The 19,479-nt window shown below is 35.0% G+C and overlaps 2 protein-coding genes across 2 annotated transcripts; one reads left to right on the top strand and one right to left on the bottom strand.

Annotated features, from left to right (window-relative positions):
* The first annotated feature begins 3,971 nt into the window (after positions 1 to 3,971).
* On the top strand, positions 3,972 to 7,458 carry LOC110708014 (probable histone chaperone ASF1A). Its single transcript, XM_021886110.1, has 4 exons — positions 3,972 to 4,149; positions 4,950 to 5,073; positions 6,483 to 6,598; positions 6,690 to 7,458. Exons 2-4 carry the CDS (start codon positions 4,965 to 4,967, stop codon positions 7,086 to 7,088), a joined length of 624 nt encoding a protein of 207 aa, XP_021741802.1. The 5' UTR covers positions 3,972 to 4,149; positions 4,950 to 4,964; the 3' UTR covers positions 7,089 to 7,458.
* A 400-nt stretch (positions 7,459 to 7,858) lies between these two features.
* On the bottom strand, positions 7,859 to 16,583 carry LOC110708013 (synaptotagmin-5-like). The gene is made up of 13 exons (XM_021886109.1): positions 16,040 to 16,583; positions 15,822 to 15,926; positions 15,654 to 15,704; positions 15,111 to 15,231; positions 13,623 to 13,744; positions 13,052 to 13,153; positions 12,510 to 12,584; positions 10,545 to 10,624; positions 10,306 to 10,456; positions 9,972 to 10,202; positions 8,978 to 9,262; positions 8,665 to 8,778; positions 7,859 to 8,234 (listed from the first exon to the last, which is right to left on the bottom strand). The coding sequence occupies exons 1-13, from the start codon at positions 16,142 to 16,144 to the stop codon at positions 8,091 to 8,093; spliced, it is 1,686 nt and encodes a 561-aa protein (XP_021741801.1). The 5' UTR covers positions 16,145 to 16,583; the 3' UTR covers positions 7,859 to 8,090.
* Between the last annotated feature and the right edge of the window lie 2,896 nt (positions 16,584 to 19,479).

The raw sequence follows: 19,479 nt of genomic DNA, 5'->3' as shown, positions 1-19,479 counted from the left end.
CGGCTACCATCAGGTTCGAATTCTCAAGGAGATGAACCAAAGACGGATTGCGTCACCAGATACGACGCGTTCAAGTGGTTGGTCATGCCATTTGGGCTGACAAATACGCCTGGCCTGCAACATTTGGTACCTTGATGAATCAATTCTTCCACGACTACCATGATAAGTTTGTGGTTGTTTATTTAGACGACATTGTAATCTTCAACAACACCCTCGAAGATCACTTAGAACACCTGAGGAAGGTGTTTAAGAAATTGAGACAGCATTATCTGTTCGTGAAGTGGGAGAAATGTGCTTTTGCGAAGAAGAAGTAAGCTTCCTTGGACATTTTGTAGGAGGAGGCCGCATAAGAATGGATCCTAAGAAAATCCAAGCCATTAGTGATTGGCAAGCTCCGAAGAACGTCTCATAGTTAAGGTCGTTCTTGGGGTTGGCTAATTACTATCGTCGCTTCATTTAGGGATATTCAGAGATAGCAATTCCCCTCATGGACTTGTTGAAGAAAGACAACAAGTGGAATTGGTTGGAGAAACAACAAGAGGCTTTCTTCAAGCTCAAAGAAGCAGTAATGAAGGAGCCGGTTTTAGCTCTTCCTAACATCAACAAACCGTTGAAGTCGAGACAGATGCGTTCGATTATGCATTGGGCGGGGTCTTACTCCAAGAAGGTCACCCAGTTGCTTATGAGAGCCGGAAGCTAAGTTGAGTGATGCCGAAAGGAGGTATGCTGCACAAGAAAAAGAGCTTTTAGCCATTGTTCACTGCTTGAAGGGGTGGAGACACTAGTTGTTGGGGGCGAAGTTCATTGTTCGCACCGATAACACAGCAGCCAGTTACTTCCTCACCCGACCAAAATTAACTGGGAAGCAAGCTCGTTGGCAGGAGGTACTGGTAGACTTCGATGTGGAGTTTATGTATAAGACAGCAGCCAGTAACAAGGTCGCTGATGCTTTGAGCCGTCATGCCGATATGGCCCCTCTACAAAGACTATCTCCCATGTCAGTCAGCAACGTCACCACCTCAGTCAAAGAATAGGTCAAACAACACCTCTCAAAAGATCCTATAACGGACACCATTAAAGGCTGATAGAAGAAGGAAAGATAAGACGCTCCTTGATAGCCGATGGGCTCATTTACACTAAAGGTAACAAGCTATTCATACCAAAGGCGAGAGGCCTACGGAAGATGCTCTTAAAAGAATGCCATGATACCCTATGGGCTGGGCATCCAGGTTGGAAAAGGACTTTAAGCTTACTCTCTTTGGGGTATTATTGGCCGGGAATGAAAGAAGATGTCATTAGTTACACCCGGACCTGCTTGGTTTGTCAACATGACAAAGTGGATCGTTAGAAACCTGGAGGCCTCTTAGATCCTCTTCCTGTGCCGACACGTCCGTGGGAAAGCATATCTATGGACTTCATCAATGGTCTCCCCAAGGTGGATCAGTATTTAGAAGTAATGGTGGTGATGGACATATTCTCAAAATATGCCACCTTTGTTCCCCTGCAGAAAGCTTGTGGTGCTGAGGAGATAGCGGCATTGTTCTTCAAACACATCGTGAAGTATTGGAGTTTGCCCCAAAGCATAGTCAGTGACCGAGATACAAGATTCACGAGCATATTTTGGACAGAATTGTTCAAACTGATGGGGTCGGACTTAAACATGTCTTCAAGCCACCACCCTCAATCTGATGGCCAAACAGAGAGATCCAACGGTCTCTTAGAGGAACACTTGAGACATTTTGTTAGCGCTAATCAAAAAGATTGGGTGAAGCTCCTTGATGTTGCCCAACTTTGCTTCAACGCCCAGAAGAGTACCGCATCCAACAGAAGCCCGTTTGAATAGGTGATGGGCCAACAACCTCTCCTGCCTCACACCATAACAACATCCGAAGATGGGAGGAGCCGCGAAGCACGGGAGTTCAAGTGAGAGTGGCAGCAAAACATGGAAGTTGCTCGCGCTTACTTAGAGCGGGCAGCGAGGAGAATGAAGAAATGGGCGGACCAGAATAGAAGGCCGCTGGAATTTGGTGTAGGGGACATGGTGATGGTGAAAGTCCTCCCAGAACAGCTCAAGTTCCTTAGAGGAAGAGATCGCAGACTGATCAGAAAATATGAAGGCCCCATCCGCGTCACTAAATGGATTGCAAAGAATGCTTACAAGGTCGAGCCGCCTACGTGGATGAAGATACACCCCGTCTTCCACGTTAGCCGCCTCAAACCTTATCATCCAGATCGAAAAGACAGCAACCGCAACATCAGCAACCGCGCCAACATCAGAACCAAGACGAGAGCCACACCTGCAACAGAAGAGTGAAGCTACTATTTCTCTTTCTTTAAGTGTATGTTTTGTTTTGTAAGTCGACGAGGTCGTCGACGACTTAAGTGGGGGAGGATGTTAGAATCCGCCTCTTTCTCTATGTATCCCCCTTCCCTTTTCCTTGTATTTTCCTTATGTATTGTCTTCTAAGTCTTTCTTTATGCTTTCTAGGCTCTAGGAAGAATTATTGTGTTACTGTAGTTTCAATGTTCACTAGTAATTCTCTATGTAATCAATATAAAGCTCTTTAGGGAGCGAATGGTTGAATGAATCAAAGCTCCTTACCCCGTTGTCTATTGCTTTAAGACTTGTGTGTTGATTTAAGCCTTTATAGATATTGTGTTTGCCTTATTTTAAAGCATCCCCTCCAAACCAAGAGAACCTCAAAAGACGCCTTCATTGTCGTCAGTCCCGCTTGTGCCCGCTTCGAAATATCAGCCGTCACAAGCCCCGATTCCGCACTCGTTGTTGACGAGTGCCTCCTTGAGATACCTTTAGTCCGTGTTGCTCTGTGCTCACGAATCCTTTCCTCCCTAGGCTTGCGTCCTTGTCGCCAAAAGATAAGAGCGCGTCGCACGATCCTGTGTAAGAACTCTCGAACCGTGACACACTGTTATGCCAGTTGTGAAGGACATTGTTTAGTAAACATCGTTAACGCCTAGACGTCGTGAAGAAATGAAATAACCCTATCCATCGTTGTTAAGTCGTTTGTTAAAAGAAGTTATATGAAATGAAGAGAGAGAAACATCTTAATTAAAGAGCAAAATCTGGATTGAAGTTATGTTGTTCAACTTTCTTTCACTTCATGCCATCACACTTGATTAACATCTAAAGCTGACCGATAAACAAAATTTACAAATATAACCCTAATGCTCAAATAAAAGCACATAACTACCCTTAGATAAACATTCCAATTAAGTTTATCACGGTTATAAACTTAGATTTCTTTCGAAGAAATTAACAATCAAGAAAATACTAGTTTCTCTCTGTGATAAACTAAAACATTTTATCACATAACATTTTCGTAAATAAATCAACTATTTTTTCATTAATTATATTTTCATTAATATGGGCTCTACAGTTGATGATGATTGGATAAAATTGTTGAATTATATACAAAAATGGTAATCTGATAAACAAAATTCTTGAATGAGAGAAACCGGGGCAAGCTCAATACAAAAGTACGAAGTAACAAACTATTGATGCTTGATTTTTTTATTCAGCCTTATTTAAGCAAGCTTTTGTGGTTTTAGGCCCTATTCACTTCACCTTAAAAAAAATATTAAGTAAAAATAATTTCAATTCAGTAAAATTAATTTCAGTTCAGTAAAAATAAGTGCAGTTCTGTAAAAATAAGTTCAGTTCAGTAAAATTCAGTAACTATAAAGAAGAAATATAATAGAAAAACAGTAAAATTAATTTCAGTTCAGCAAAAATAATTTCAGTTCAGTAAAATTAATTTTAGTTCATTAAAAATAATTTAAGTTCAGCAAAAATAATTTTAGTGCAGTAAAAATAATTTCAGTTCAGCAAAAATAAGGTGAAGTGCACGGTGCAAAATGAGGGATTAGACATTTAGACATACTAATGAGGGCATTTTTGGAATAAAAAATACACAATCATTTTGAACTTGTATTTCCCTTTCATTCCTCCATTTTCCCTCCCTAATTTCCCCCAAATTTTCAGATTTTCCCTCCTTTTTCTTTCGCCTACAAATTAAAGACTCAATTTTTCTGGGTTTCTCTTATTTTCAATCTCATTTCAAAGTTCTTAGATTCGTCTTCCTTTACTTCATCTTCTTTACTCGCCACCATATTTGTGTTCTTAAGCAGGTAAAATTTATTCTGCAATTTACTTTTATTTTGTTGTTATTCTGATTTTCTAGGGTTCCCTTTTCAATTCATTTGATTCTATGATCTGGGTATCTATCCAATTTGTTATTGCTTTATAAATTTGCTTTCTTTCTATTGAATTGTATTTTTGGAACTTCGATTTTGGATTTCGTTTGTTCATTTGTTGGAATTAAATTTTAGGGTTTAATTCGCGATTAGGGTTACACCTTTTAATCGTGGTTTAGCAAATCTTTACACAATTTGGAATGTTTGATTCTGAATTTGGTGGTTTGTTTACTACTTTACTTGATTTCAGTTTACAGCACTTGTGCTGTTATGCTCTAAGAGTTCTTAATTTGTTGATTAAACTGTTGCTGGGGATAAAGAAACTCATAACGAAATGAAGTTTTTACGATTTGTGGTGAAGCTGTTGTGTACTTTGCTTTTCAGTTGGTGTTATGATGTTTAATTAGCTAATTGATGTGTGGAGGTTTCTTGTTTTTTGTTGAATCAAGCACCGAAATCAGACAATTTTTCATGAATTACATGTTCTTTTGCTTGAGCCTTGAGTAATGATTAAATAGTAGCACAAATTTAATATTTGAATGGATTAATCTTGAATGGTGCAAATGAATTCTCTTTCGTTTTTGGCTATAAATTTCTAGCTTCATCCTCGCTAGACTATTTTCAGTATTATGCTTAAATCTCAAAACCAGATTTCTCATTCTTGTTAAGGTTCTTAAATCTTGGTGTATTAATTGATCAATAAATAAGGGGCTTTTTTTTTCTTTCTTTTACAGTCAGAAAGAAATTCGATGAGTGCAGTCAACATTACTAATGTTGCCATTTTGGATAATCCAGCACCGTTTCTCAGTCCATTTCAATTCGAGATGTCCTATGAGTGTGTCGTTTCTCTTAAAGATGGTAGGTCACTCTAGCTTTGTAAATTATGCATACCATATAATCCGTTTTAATTTGACTTGTTCTTGGCATTTACATGTACTTGAATAGTGCAAATATTGAGAGCCAATATGTTTTCCATTAGAATTGATATCGTATTGTTGCCTGGAAAGTGAATATCAGTTGATAGGGATGAAAATTTTCTTAATATGGGGGTCTTGTTAAAAGTTAAAATTTTTGAATAGCTTACATAGGCATGCATATGTCATGTGCACATAAGCATGCATCCCTGTGGACTGTGGTAGACTGGTTGGGCAAGTTTGTGTGTGCGAGCGTGACAAGGAGTGTCTGTACAGGTGTGAATGATGTGTTGAAGATTAGCCCATAGTGCTCCTAATGGAGGATGACAGGGGTAGAAGGCAACATAAAAGCAGAAAGTGAGTAAAACCTATAAGGGCATGCTTGGATTGAGGGAGATGTATTACTAGGGTAATAAAAGTCAAGCTAAGCAAAATGAAAGTGAATATAGGGAAGGAGGAGATAGTGATGGTGTGATTGTAAGGAAAATTATGTAGTGATGATGTGGTATGAGGTGAAGAAAGAAGAACTAATACCTCATTTTGGGGGTAATAGTTACACTAGAGGGAGTGGATAACTATTACCTTCATTATGAGGGTAATAATTCCTCCATCTCTCTCTTTTCCTTATGGCACAACTACTTTATTTTATTTGTAAACACTTTGTCTCTTATAACAACCCCTCTAAATTCTTATGTTTTTTCAAGTTTGATTTTTATTACCCCCAATCCAAGCATGGCCTAAAACTGCATACTATAAGGAATGGAGGGAACTACAATGAGGTGGAGAACCTTTAAGCAATATAACTTTCACGACTATCAATTCTTTTACCCTTAACTACCTTAGGCATTTATTTCAGTAGGGAGAAGAGGAAGGCAGCATAAAACTTTCCACACCTTCACTTAGGCAGCAGGATCCTCACTGGGTTGTTTGCTGTCTTCTTTACTGGCCAAAATATATTGAGCAAATGAGGGGCATCTATTCTTTTACTAACCTTGGAAATTTGGAATGTACAATATATCTAGCGTTACACAGGATGTAAGTAATGGAACTATGGAAGAAATAATGGTTTCATATTCTATACTAGCGCTCTTTTTTGGTAGTTTGTAGCTTTGACTGTCTTATTATTGGTCTGACATAAGCAACATTATGGATACACTATGTAGCAGAAAGAACCATAACATGAGAAATTTTAGAATTGGGGCTTAGGCAAATCATTTGAATAATGGAGGCTGGCTAAGCTACTTCTACAATATCATAACCGTAACATTTTGTGTTGGATTTTTGAAATTTTGCGGATGTGGTCATCAAATTAGTGGTTGTTCAAGTGTGGTTGCTTTGTATAATCATTTACAGATATAGAATGGAAACTCATCTATGTGGGATCAGCTGAAGATGAGACTTATGATCAACTCTTGGAAAGCGTGCTTGTAGGACCTGTCAACGTGGGCAACTATCGTTTTGTTCTTCAGGTTATCTATCATAGTATCGTCCTTTTGCTACAAATTTTGGTTGCCAATAATGTGAGAATGTCATATCTATGAACTTTGTGCCTCATTTCAGGCAGACCCACCAGATCCATCCAAAATTCGCGAAGAAGATATCATTGGTGTCACGGTGTTGCTATTGACATGCTCTTACATGGGACAAGAATTTATCAGAGTTGGATATTATGTGAACAATGACTATGACAATGAACAATTAAGAGAAGAACCACCTCAGAAGGTGTTGCTTGATAGAGTTCAAAGGAATATTTTGACTGATAAGCCAAGGGTTACAAAATTTCCCATAAATTTTCACCCAGAAGAGACTGAACACAGTGAGCAGCCTGCAGCATCACCTCATGAGCAACCTGCAGAAATCATTGATCAAGAGCAACTTCCACCACAAGAGCAGCCTGCAGAAAGCAATGGACAGAACAAAATCCCGCCACCATCACCATCTCTGGATAAGCCGGAATAGATTTTCGCAAAATAATTGTAGTTGCTTCTTGCTGATAGCAAGAGAGAACTAGTCACAATGATTTTGATAGCAATTCTAGAGGATGTGAAACCGCATAGAAATCATACAATGTGAATTGTTTTAGGAGATGCTCAAATGTACACAGTACGCTTGTATTGTTAGATCAGCAATCACATACTAGTTTGAACCTCATTATTTATAATGATCAGCCTTCAGTTTTGAGATCTTAGTGTGCTCCTGGTTTAGTGTATCTTATTGTTACTGTAAGTCTGTAACCATGTGCATGTCTATGGTCATGTCCGTCAAACTTCAAAGACATTACTTTGATTTCTGGTAACTGAGTTTTATGTCGTGTTTGTTTCCTTTTTCCTTGTTCATCTTCATATAAGGGGAAGAAAAATCGAAGTTTTTTAGTTAATAATGGTTTGCATTCATTTTGGACAAACACAACCCGTTTTTGGCCATTGGCCCCCTTTGGCACCAAAGTAACGTTAATACACTTCTTTATTGATACCAATAAGAGTTTAGGTTTCGATGATACTATACTCCGTAATTGTTGGTAAGTATTACCCATGCACCAAAAAGTAATCCCTCCTGTCCCTTAAAAATGCTCCATTATTAAGCTCCACTTCCTCATTGTACTGAGCTTCCTTAGAAGTTTGAACACTAACCCATCTGATACGGAACGAGTTATCAGTTTCAATATGCTAGTACATATTAGTAATTTTATAGGCTGTGTACCCCTAAATGAAGAGAAGGGCAGAGAAAAATTGAATTCGAGGAACAAAACTGTCATTACTTTTTTCAAGTTTCAATAATTTACATCAAATGCTTTGCAACTTTACAGCACTATTTATGCTGCAGGAACATAACAAAATTTATTAATGTCTACTTTGTTTCAATGCAACTTCTCTTTAAATATGCTTCACAGCTCCCCATTAATCCTTTTTGTACACACTCAGAGGAGCAGCATGTATAATGTACAGCAGAATCTGAGGTTTGTTATTCGCGATAGACATGCTGAGGCGACCACTTCAAATACAAATTCACGGTACCTGTTTTAGCTCCATCCAATGGGAAACTTTCTCTATATTCCCCTTCTAGTATAACCCTTGTCAATGTCAAGATGCATCTACCCATATAGTCCTGCAGAGTTCAGGTAGGAATTATAACACTTTCTAGTTGAAACAAGGAATTGCTTTGATAAATAATTTGTTGAATACGGATATGATTTAGTAGCTACTGAATAACGTGGATAATTACTAAGATAAAGCAAGTTCATCAAGCAATTAAAACAAACATGCCATGCTAACCCAAGGATCCAAAGTAAATAAGTTCAATACCCAACCCCCCCAACCACCCCCCCCCCCCCCGCCCCAAAAAAAAATTAAATAAATAAATAAAAAGAGTAGCAGTTGTGAGGGAATAGTATAAGCCACAACGGAAACTTTGACATCTTTGAGTTAACTAACTCCCCAACTACCACAACCACCAAAAAAATCCTTGACTTCAAAGTCAACCTTTTAAGCTTTTTTCAAGTAAGTTTTAAAGAGTATTGATGAACATAAATCCGTACCTTTCCAAATGTGTCATGATCCCATACTTCCAGCATTAGCATGTCATGAAGCCCATCCTCAACAAGGAAGTCGAATGTTTGGTTCCAAACTGGATTCAAGCTTTCATTCACAACCTGGGAGCACAAAAATTATCATGTTACACAAAATTTTCTATTAAATCAACTAATAACAAGACAATTGACTGCTAAATAAGCATCCACCCACACAAGACAATTGACTACTAAATAAGCATCCACCCACATAAACTTTTCTATAAAATCAACTAAAACAGAAAGGAACAAAATATCCTGTATTTGGTCATCCAATACTTACTCTAGTTTTGTTTTTTGTTTGAGATTTTTTCATAGTAAGTATCACATAAGGGTCTGACTTGCCCGTAAAATCTACTGCTGGCAAGTCATCAGCAGAAATCACTGTTACAGACAGCACTCCTCTGACGATAACCTCTCTCTTCTTGGGAGCAAAACTAGATCCATTTTCGACTTCTTGAATCCCATCTTCAGTTTTGAGAACCTTCTCCAAAGAAGTCATAGAGGATGCAAAAGGATTTGTAACATTCTCAGCACCAAAAGGACAGTATAAAAGCTCCACATGTACCTACAAAAGACAATGAAACAACTCTATTAAGGACATAACACAAAGAAAGAGATCTCAAATAGTAAAAATATGCTAGATATAGTTTTCAGCAAGCTTGAATTTTGCTATTTAAGCTTGTTTGTTTACTAAGCGAAATCAGATCAAACTAGTTCACTGAAAAAATTAATAAATTCCCTAAATGTTTGTATGTATATGTATTTAAGAAAAATGATGAAGTATACGTAGAGAATGTATTAAGATTCAATTTTTTCATTTGAGTGGGTCCTCACAATTATATATCATTCTTTATTGCTTTTTAGTTCACTTTTACTCTTACATTGTCTCAACTCTTTTAAAAAACATATAACCACTATTTTCTTCTTTTATTGACAACTAATCAACAAAACTCCACAACGATTGTTCTACTCTAAATAGGGACGAAGGAATTATATATTTATGTGGAGGACCTGAAGTTTCATCAGATGTAGTAAAAAATTGGCTAAGATAGTAAAGCTTAAAATTCATATGAATAAATATACTAATTTTAATTCACAAAAGATTGTTTTATAGAAGATGTGGTAGATTTCTAGTTCACAAGGCTGGTTAGACTTATTAATACTCAAATTTTGCATAAATATAATCCAATAACTTCTAACAGCTATGATAATAGCAATTAGTCATGAGTCCAAAATTTGGTCATGGAAATTAATGTACTAAAATACTTTCTCACCTGCCCCCTATTTTTAGCATCTCTCTGAACCTCTAAATCTTTGACTAGCTTGAGCCAGACATCCTTCACTTTACCAGGCTCAAGATCTTTTAGCTGGAACTGAGCACAGCCTATAAGTTCAGCAGCCTGAAGACCTTCATCATCAAAAATTTTAACCACCAAGTGTTGGGTAGATTTATCTTCAATTATGAATTCGAAGTGTTCATTCCAGATTGGGTTCAACTGGTTATTCTGAGGATCCAATTAAAGAAGAAAAAAAAAAAATTAATTCAAAGTATACATATCAATAAATAAAAGCAAAAAAACTCCGAAGATATGATAACCAATTACTTACAATTGTCTTACTGGTCTTTGTCCTGTCACGTGTTGGTCGTACATATAAAACAGCAAAAGGATCTGATTTTCCAATCAGATCTTTATTTGTCAGTTCTTTAGCTTGCACAAGCTTCACCTCTAGCATCCCAACAGGCTTTAATTCCAAGTCACTGATGATACAGATATTGTAAATCAGAATGGCATTCCAACATCAATACTATGGCTCAATTAAATATTTTCCTCTGTCATGTCATGTACCTATAGTCCCCAGGCAGAATGGGGATAATTTTTCGAACAGGCCACATGATGGAATCCTCAATTGCGTCCCTTATTGTGCCCTGCACAGACAAAAGTGATGTTCAATTCATCTCAAAGGAAACAAAATGCCTTAACAAGAAAGCAAGGCAAAGCATAACAGCTACAGCACTTCAAAATGAAAAGGAATCACTTACACATTGATAATGAATATATATACTCTATTCAATACCCCACTAGAACACCAAAACTTTTAAACATTAGAAGCATTAACATTGTTGGGGTTGCAAGCCCAACAAGAGGAATAAGTTTCGTTGGTACATGTGGATGTTTGGTAAGTTGAGTTTAAGGGAAGGTTTGTTAGGAAATAAACTAAACTTACCAAATACCAACGAGATTTTTTTTTGGGAAAAGATATGATGTATCGTTTATGCTTTCTTAGTTAGATGAGGATTGTAATTAGGAAACTAGATAGATTTTAGGTATGTATAATCAATCTAGGATTATTTAGGCTTGGGGAGCAAGTTGATGTGGGTTTCTAGGTTAGCCTAATCAATGATGATTTATTGAGGAGGAAAATCATCAAGAGGGTGAAAAACGATGGTTTATTGAGGAGGAAAATCATCAAGAGTAGGGGTGCTAATCGAGTTGAGCAGCTCGTGAGCAACTCGGTCAAAGCTCGGTCAAAACTCGGCTCGAGTTGGCTCGACTCGAATTCGACTCGAGATGTTAACGAGCACGAGGTGAGCAAGCTCTAACTCGACTCGATAAGCTCGTGAGCAATTCGATAATGTATTTTATTAATATAGAATTTACGAAGAAAGTTACAAATTTAACACTTAATAAGAGTTAATTTATATTATCAGAAAAGAAAGAGTAAATCTTTAATAATAAATAAAAGAAAACTATATAAAGTGAACAAAAAAATAAAGACCTATAATTTTAGAAGGGCCAAAACTTTAACGAGCAAATCGTGAGCTACTCGACTCGACTCAGTCGAGCACGAGTTGAGCATATGTAAAAAGTTTTTGAGTCGAGTCGAGCACCCCTTAGCTCGTGATCGACTCGCTCGATTAGCACCCCTAATCAAGAGGGTTATTGTCTTATTTTGTAGGAACTTAATAATACAATATTTTGTTTGATGGGGGGAAATCTAAATTTCCTCATAAACATTGTCTCTTTTATTGTCGTACTTTGCTATTTATTCTATATTGTGTTTGAGGGTGAGTTCCCAAGTCGTTCCATTGCACACTTCCGTTATAACAAACATGAACCTCAAATTTTTAACATTAAAAACATTACAGGTTAATTTTTTTATCAGAATATAATGCTGTCTATACAGACCATACCTAAGATCTCATTGGGTATCTCCATATATTCAAAATTAATTTAACTAATACTTTCATACTAACAACTGGCAACTAATTGGCAGGACTTCTCCTTTTAAAAGCTTGTTTTAGTTTTTCTGATTCACAACTGGCAACTAGTTGGCAAGACTTCTCCTTTTAAAAGCTTGTTTTAGTTTTTCTGTTTCATACTAACACAATGTACAGTTTATTTCTCCAGAGGTCTAATCTGATTAAGGATAAGCCTACATATGTCTGACACACATTCTGCCTATTTTTTATACCAAATGGCACTCCAAAATTGTTATATATTGCAAGGTTATCTAGAGACCCATGTTCCTAATCAGTTGCATCAGGACAAAACAATCATATTTCCAGTGGAAGAGCATAAACAAGAGGAAGATAAACAAAAGTTAGCATGAGGTGATATGGCTAGTAGTCCGGTACCATTTACAATTACAGGTAATAGGCTCACATGGACACATAATAAGAGGCAAAAAGAGAAAAGAGCATTCAACATACAATCAATTTACAGCACTCAATGTTATATAGACAAAACCTGGATAATACAAAAATAAATATAAAATAAATATATAAATAAATAAATAAAACATGATTATACCTCAATAGCATCAGAAAGCCCCGGGATTGTACTTATATCTCCACCAATAACCTTAAGAGTCAAGTCCAACTTTTTCTGCAATGTCAAGGCATGGATATCTAATGAGAGGCTAAATGCAAGTTTTGCAACATACACAAACAAGAATGGGAATTTTGAAAATGAGTTTCCTGAGCACAGCATATGGCCTTTGTCAAGGCAGTTAAACTTGGACAAAATTATGTAACCCTCCCCCCCCCCAACACACACAACAACAACACAACACACACACAAACTACTTACCTTCCTATTATGGTAAAACTGAAGGAAGCTACTCAAGAATCACATCAAATAAGTATCATATGCTAAACTTCAACACTGTCAAACACATAACATATTGCATTTGAACCTCCATTTATTCTAATTTGGTGAGAGAAATTGCACGAAATTCCAGTAACAGTATTACGGTCATCCAGAAGCCATGATTGGTGATCCATAGCGTTGAGTAATGCAACTATCCTTCAAAATTTGTCACAAAGGCAAGAATATTTACAGCAGTGCATTACCTTTTTTCTCAAAGAGAAGCTGACAGCTCCGAACCCTGGAAACTCCGCAACTAAAGGCTTAAAGATCAGCCTGAAAACTCCAGTGAATCCAATATCTTTAACCTACATCAAGAATGCCAATAAATCGCCAAGGACAAGTTTCAATACTTACGTTATAGCCAAGTACTACTTTCCTTTGAATCAGCTAACAAAAACAAAGTAATTAACTACAAATAGGACTAGTCATGACTATTACATCCTTAAATTCTCACGAATTGGCTTTATTTATAACCTATTTTTCTTCTGAAGAATGTCTACAGTTTAACAAATACTTGCAATAGCATTTGCATGATTTTAGTTGCAGTCCGACAGAGAGCTATGTTGTTGAGCTTATAATAATGAAAATTGAAACATTGATTCTCAACAGGAATCAAACAACAGACTATCAGAAGATAGTTACAGTAACAGGCATATATATTACTTTGTAAGAAAGAGTACTGTACCAAAACATATACATGTAAATATCAAAGACAGGCTTTTACAACCAAATGGTTGACTAGCTTGTTTAAAAAAATCTAACAAATTGCTTTACCTGGACAGGAAGTGATAAACCAAGTTTAGTTTTAATATCAAGAATAATGCTCGGATTTCCATCCCAATTCATCTCTAACTCCATAGTGACACCTTCACCTGCATCTTCAAGAATTGAAACCCCTGAAAGAACAAAAGCAGCAACAACAGCATTATTTTTTATGTAAATGTTCTTGCAACAGAACGTAACTATATATTGTTTACAAGCTGTGTAATTTCAGCAGGTAATTTCCTACACCCTATTATAAGTAGTCCACGTGAAATTAATCATAACTTAGTCTATCTAAAACATAACCGTCTTTGTTTTTCCATTAGCACAACCAACTTTATGCTGTTTGCAAAGAACAAACTAAGCTACATTAACCAATGTACCTTGAATTCCCATTCCCCTTCTCATTTTTCTTCTCTCACCCCTACAAGAAAATTAAACCATCCTAAGCTCTATCATATTGAGTTTTTCAAAAACAACTAAATTATTTAAATCAACAGGGAAGGAAGAAGTAACTCCTCAAGTAGCAAAAAAATATGCCCGTATATAGCAGCAATAATTGCAATGAGTGAAGAAAACATTATCAAAGACATGACAAGGTGGGTCTTTAGAGGGGCAAAGCTGGTTTTTCACCATTTTCACCTAGGCAGGATAATGATGGAAAAAAAAGAAAAAAAAAAAAAAGATTAAATTAATTTGCATTGAATTTCCATCGTATAGTTTCTGTGCGGTCTACATATAGTTTGTCCCAGCTACAAGCCCAGTCAACACAACTTCATGTCAGTGTATGCTTACGAATGATATATATTGATACTAAAATTTCTCAATTTCAAGCCATGGAGCATGTCTTATGCTACATCAATAGCACAGTTTATTATTAACTACATATCATTTCTACTATCACTGCCAATACAGACAGAAATTGGGGCGCATTACTCTACTACAAGTCATTGTGATATCCGGCAACAATATCATCTCTTGGTCTTCAAAGTGTAAGGAAACCCAATCCATTCTAGTGCCAAGGCAAAATATTGTGGGGATCCCAATGCCATTACTAGCAAATGTTGCATTCAAAACTTACTCCGTGAACTTCGTATAATCTCCGCTTGAGCGCGCAAATATAGTGTAAGATCTTAGCATTGTATACCTTTTTAATAACCCAAGGATATCAGGCCATCATCACACATGTGGAATTGAACATGCATTTTGATAAGAGAGAGGAAATGGTTTTTATTTTATATCATGTACACGTTACACGTATCTATGTTGTACTTGTATTTTGGTACATATCCCTTATACCTACATACTCCAAAAGTCCAATGTATCCTTTAACCGCATACATGATAAAACATGGATGAAGGACCCCGGAAGTAGCCGGGGACTAAACTCGTTCTCACTAATTCTACCATCAAACAAAGCTGACCCAAATATACAGAGTATGAACTAATAATGTATAGACAAACAAAAACAATCCAAGAATAAAAGCAACATTACTAGTACCTGTAAATTGAGGAGCAACAGTTCCAAGAGTGAACTTGGAAAATTTTAAGGAAGACAATATAATCGGCCTATATTGCTCTAGTAGTGGCTCCACTGACTCCCTTATTAGCTCTGATGCTGCCTATTAATAACACAATCAACACCCAAAACTAAATAACAAAATAGAACAATATTCACATTTTAAAATATAAACAAATACATTCTTTTTTTTAAAAGGGAGGGGTAAACCTATATGACAATGTCTATCTCTATACCAATATTTTATAACACAATAACTTTCATGCCACTTATCAAATTTATCATTCCTTTAAAATCGCCTTTTTTTTATTTTATTTCTAAATAAAGATCTTGTCCAACCCTTCCTATACTTTTACTTTAAAAATTTATTTTATATACATAACATCTCAATATTCATCAATATTACTGTATTACTTGGTTAGTTCATTGCTTTTTTTTATAAAGCCTATTTATTTATTTTCACCAATACCATTATGTAAATTTGATTAATAGATGGGCTAAAATCTAGGAATTAAAAGAAATTACCTGATCAACAAAAGGCCAAATTTTGGTGAGATGGGAATTAAGCCAATTCAACTGCAAATTACAACCACAAAAAAAGGGAGTAAAATCAGCAACCAAAAAACGTCGTTTACAAGAATAATAAATGAAAATAAATTGAAATTGAAAGAAAAAGAGAGGAAAAAAAAGGACTTTTTGACGATTGGAGAAGACAACCCAAGAAGGGTAGTAAGGAGGAGGAAGCAACTTTCTAGAATCTTCCACTGTCATTCTAGAAAACGCCGCAATTGTTTCTGCCTACAAAAATTTCGCACAAAAATTAAGATTAAATTAAGATTACCCATCAAAAATTCAATGAAAAAATTATGGAATCAATTTATTTTTCAAAAATTATTAAAAGAAAAAATTACCAGTTGAGAACGAGATTTGGATCTGGCATTTTCACAGCGAACAAAAGCGACGATAATTAAAAGACCAACTACAGTTCCCATGAATAATCCCATAAAAAAAGACATTTTTTTCTGCAATTTTGAAACAAAATTCCTACTTTAAAGCTCACTGTATTTAATATTCTAAACTTTTTCTAATTTCTACTAAAAATTGATGATTTTTTAGGTGAAGCTTTATGGGTTATTTGAGAGCAGCTGCTGCGATTGCAGAGAGAAAACAATGGCGGGTTGTCTGATAAAAATTTTGAAAAATTAAAATAAAATTTTGTTTTTAGGTTTTAGAGGAAGTTTAAGAGAATTAAGAAATGGAGTGAATTTGACTAAAAAAGTGTGATTTGATTTGTTGGGGGTACTTTTTGTTACCTTCCAATCAAATATTTTTATTAAAGAGATGATAAAAAAATAAAAATTAAAAAAAAAAAAAAAAAAAAAAAAAAAAAAAGGTTGAAGGGTTGTTTAACTATAACGCTTCGTTTCCTAACTTTGTTGCCGACATTTTTTAATTTTATTTATGTTTAGCATTTTAGCACTTGTTTGTTTGATATTGGAATTTACTTCCCATATTAATTTGTATGGACTATGGAGTATGTTATACGAATTAAATACCTAAATCAAATTCTTAGAAATTGCCTAAAATTATTTGGTAAAATTACAGAAAAGTGGGAATTTTGACATTAATTTATGTTATTACATTATTTTGGGAAATCAAAGTTGAAAGTTATTTAAAAAAAAAACATAGATTTTGAGGGTTAAAGTTTTGTAGTAATGTGGATAAAAGTTAGGAAAAAAAAAAAAGCTCCACAATTGAAATTTGGTATATACACCTGGGTGCACCGTGCACCCAACTAACCCAAGGTTAGTTTTTACTCTTCATTTGACGATTAAACGAATAATAAGCATCAAAATGAGAACAAAATACTCGTGGGTGCACCGTGCACCTGAGTGTATATAACAATATCTCAATCTCTATATAATTCCCTTAAAAAAAAAGGTAAATTCTCTTTGGTAACAATGTATTTTTTAATTTTCTCAATGATAAATTGTAAAAAAATCTTATTATCCAATGGTTACCTTAATGAAACAATTTAGTGAATGTTTAACCATGATAATTAACATTTTTTTAACAAAAAAAAATGAAAATCCTAAAATGCCCTTACTTAATACACTAAATACACTCAAATTCCTAAAATATCCTCACTCAAACCCAAAAGATTAAGGAATAACTAATGGCAAAGACTTTGATGGCAGAAGGAGAAGCGACGGTTCGTTCGATTTGAGTGATTTAAGCGATCTTGTCTTGCAGAGTCATACGAGAAAGAAGGTCTTTGATTCGCTCTTCAATGGATGCGTTAGGGTATTTGTAAATGAAGGTTTCTTCCACGGCTTCCAATTCGGTTCAGTGATTTAGAGGAGAGAGACTGGAGGTGTCGGAGGGGCAGAGTAAAGGGGGGCTGCCGAGTGCCGGCAGGCTGAATGGAACTGACCGATGGCACAGGGAAGGAGGGGAGGGGGACTGCCCGGCTGGGTTGCTGATTGACTACGATAAATTTGCATAAACCTCAACCTCCTCGGCCAATTCAAGACCCCAAATGTTCTTATAGTGATCTTAATAATGAGCAGTATTGGTTGTTGTTGGAGTATATGTATATCTATGTAAACAGTTGTGAAGTTTAATACCAACTACATGAATACGTAGAGCACTACTCGTAGTACATTCTTACGACCCATTTGACGATACATGATATATATATATATATATATATATATATATATATATATATATATATATATATATATATATATATATATATATATATATATATATATATATATATATATATATATATATATATATATATATATGGGTGGGATCATGTGAGAACCAAGGCTTATATGAGAACCCTCTTAAAATAAGAACCAATCTTACACCATCAATTTTGAGATTATGGATGGCTGAGATTAATTATCACTTTCCATGCATTTTCTTGGGAACACGCATTTCAGTCATTGGTACATGCTTTTTAATTTTCTTGGGAACACGCATTTCAGTCATTGGTACATTTCACACATATGGTATGGAACAATGTATAATATTTATGGGACAGTAGTTCATATTTCTGGAACAATATAAATAATATTCGAATGAAATATTATATGAAACATCAATGATATTTATGTATAAAACAATATCACTAGTATATGAAACAATACATATATTTTATGGAACATAAGTAGTATAAAATGAAACATAAGGTATGTTTTTTGAAACATCAATAATGTATAAGAAATCACAGTAAACCTAGTTCATATAGAGCCCAACTATATGAAACAAGCAATAATATATATGAAACATTAATATTATAAATTGAAACACTTAATATATTTTATGAAATATCATTAACGTACACCAACTACATTTTAACATAACGCTGACAACACAATTCAATGTAACATTACATTTTTTATTTGAAACAGCGACAAGTCTTTTTGAAACAATAATAACATCTTTTGAAACATCTCAAAATTATATGAAACAATAGACTATTGTCAAATAGTATTTACATTGTTCCAGAAATATGAACTATTGTCCCATAAATATTATATATTGTTCCATACCATATGTGTGAAATGTATCAATGATTGAAATGCGTGTTCCCAAGAAAATGCATGGGAAAGTGATAATTAATCTCAGCCATCCATAATCTCAAAATTGATGGTGTAAGATTGGTTCTTATTTTAAGAGGATTCTCACCTAAGGGGTGGGTTCTCACATGATCCTATATATATATATATATATATATATATATATATATATATGTGTGTGTGTGTGTGTGTGTGTGTGTGTGTGGCCTAGAGTGATTAAAGTGGTAGTGGTAATGAATTTTTATACTTTTATGTAATATATTAAAATACCAAGTAAGATTTATTACATTCTTATATATGTCAATGTTTATATAAAATCGTGATAAAGTCTAGTGTCTCCATCCTAAACATTGTATCTTCAAAACTTTAGTTAATATTTGTTGAAGATGAAAATGAAAATGAAAATGTATGGACAATAGAGACATCCGAGGTGATTGTGAATGTATCCCTAGCTATATATATTATCACGCTATAAATATTAATTATCATTATCATTATCATTATTTATCATCATTGTCTACCAAACCAGTCGTCATTAAATCACTTTACTTGATAAATAAGAGATAAGATTGATGTATTTAACAACAAAATCACTATATATTAATAGAAATTTTAATATTCCATACAATTAAGTAATGCGTGTGTTCACCACTCCTCTTCAGATCAACTTGGGAACTATATTTAGATTACGGTTTTTTTCACCAAATACCACTGAGTTTTAACATAATTCACCAAATACCACCAACATTTTTCAAATT

This window comes from Chenopodium quinoa, unplaced genomic scaffold, assembly GCF_001683475.1.
Source record: "Chenopodium quinoa cultivar QQ74 unplaced genomic scaffold, ASM168347v1, whole genome shotgun sequence".
NCBI lineage: Eukaryota > Viridiplantae > Streptophyta > Magnoliopsida > Caryophyllales > Amaranthaceae > Chenopodium > Chenopodium quinoa.
This window is presented reverse-complemented; position numbering and strand designations above follow the sequence as displayed.

Coding starts and splice junctions, on each gene's coding strand:
- LOC110708014 (XM_021886110.1), top strand. CDS start 4,965: ATGAGTGCAGTCAACATTACTAATGTTGCCATTTTGGATAATCCAGCA. Junction 5,074..6,482: donor TGTCGTTTCTCTTAAAGATG/GTAGGTCACTCT, acceptor AATCATTTACAG/ATATAGAATGGAAACTCATC. Junction 6,599..6,689: donor ACTATCGTTTTGTTCTTCAG/GTTATCTATCAT, acceptor GCCTCATTTCAG/GCAGACCCACCAGATCCATC.
- LOC110708013 (XM_021886109.1), bottom strand. CDS start 16,144: ATGTCTTTTTTTATGGGATTATTCATGGGAACTGTAGTTGGTCTTTTA. Junction 15,927..16,039: donor CCAAATCTCGTTCTCAACTG/GTAATTTTTTCT, acceptor AAATTTTTGTAG/GCAGAAACAATTGCGGCGTT. Junction 10,625..12,509: donor GGCTTTCTGATGCTATTGAG/GTATAATCATGT, acceptor TTGTCTGTGCAG/GGCACAATAAGGGACGCAAT.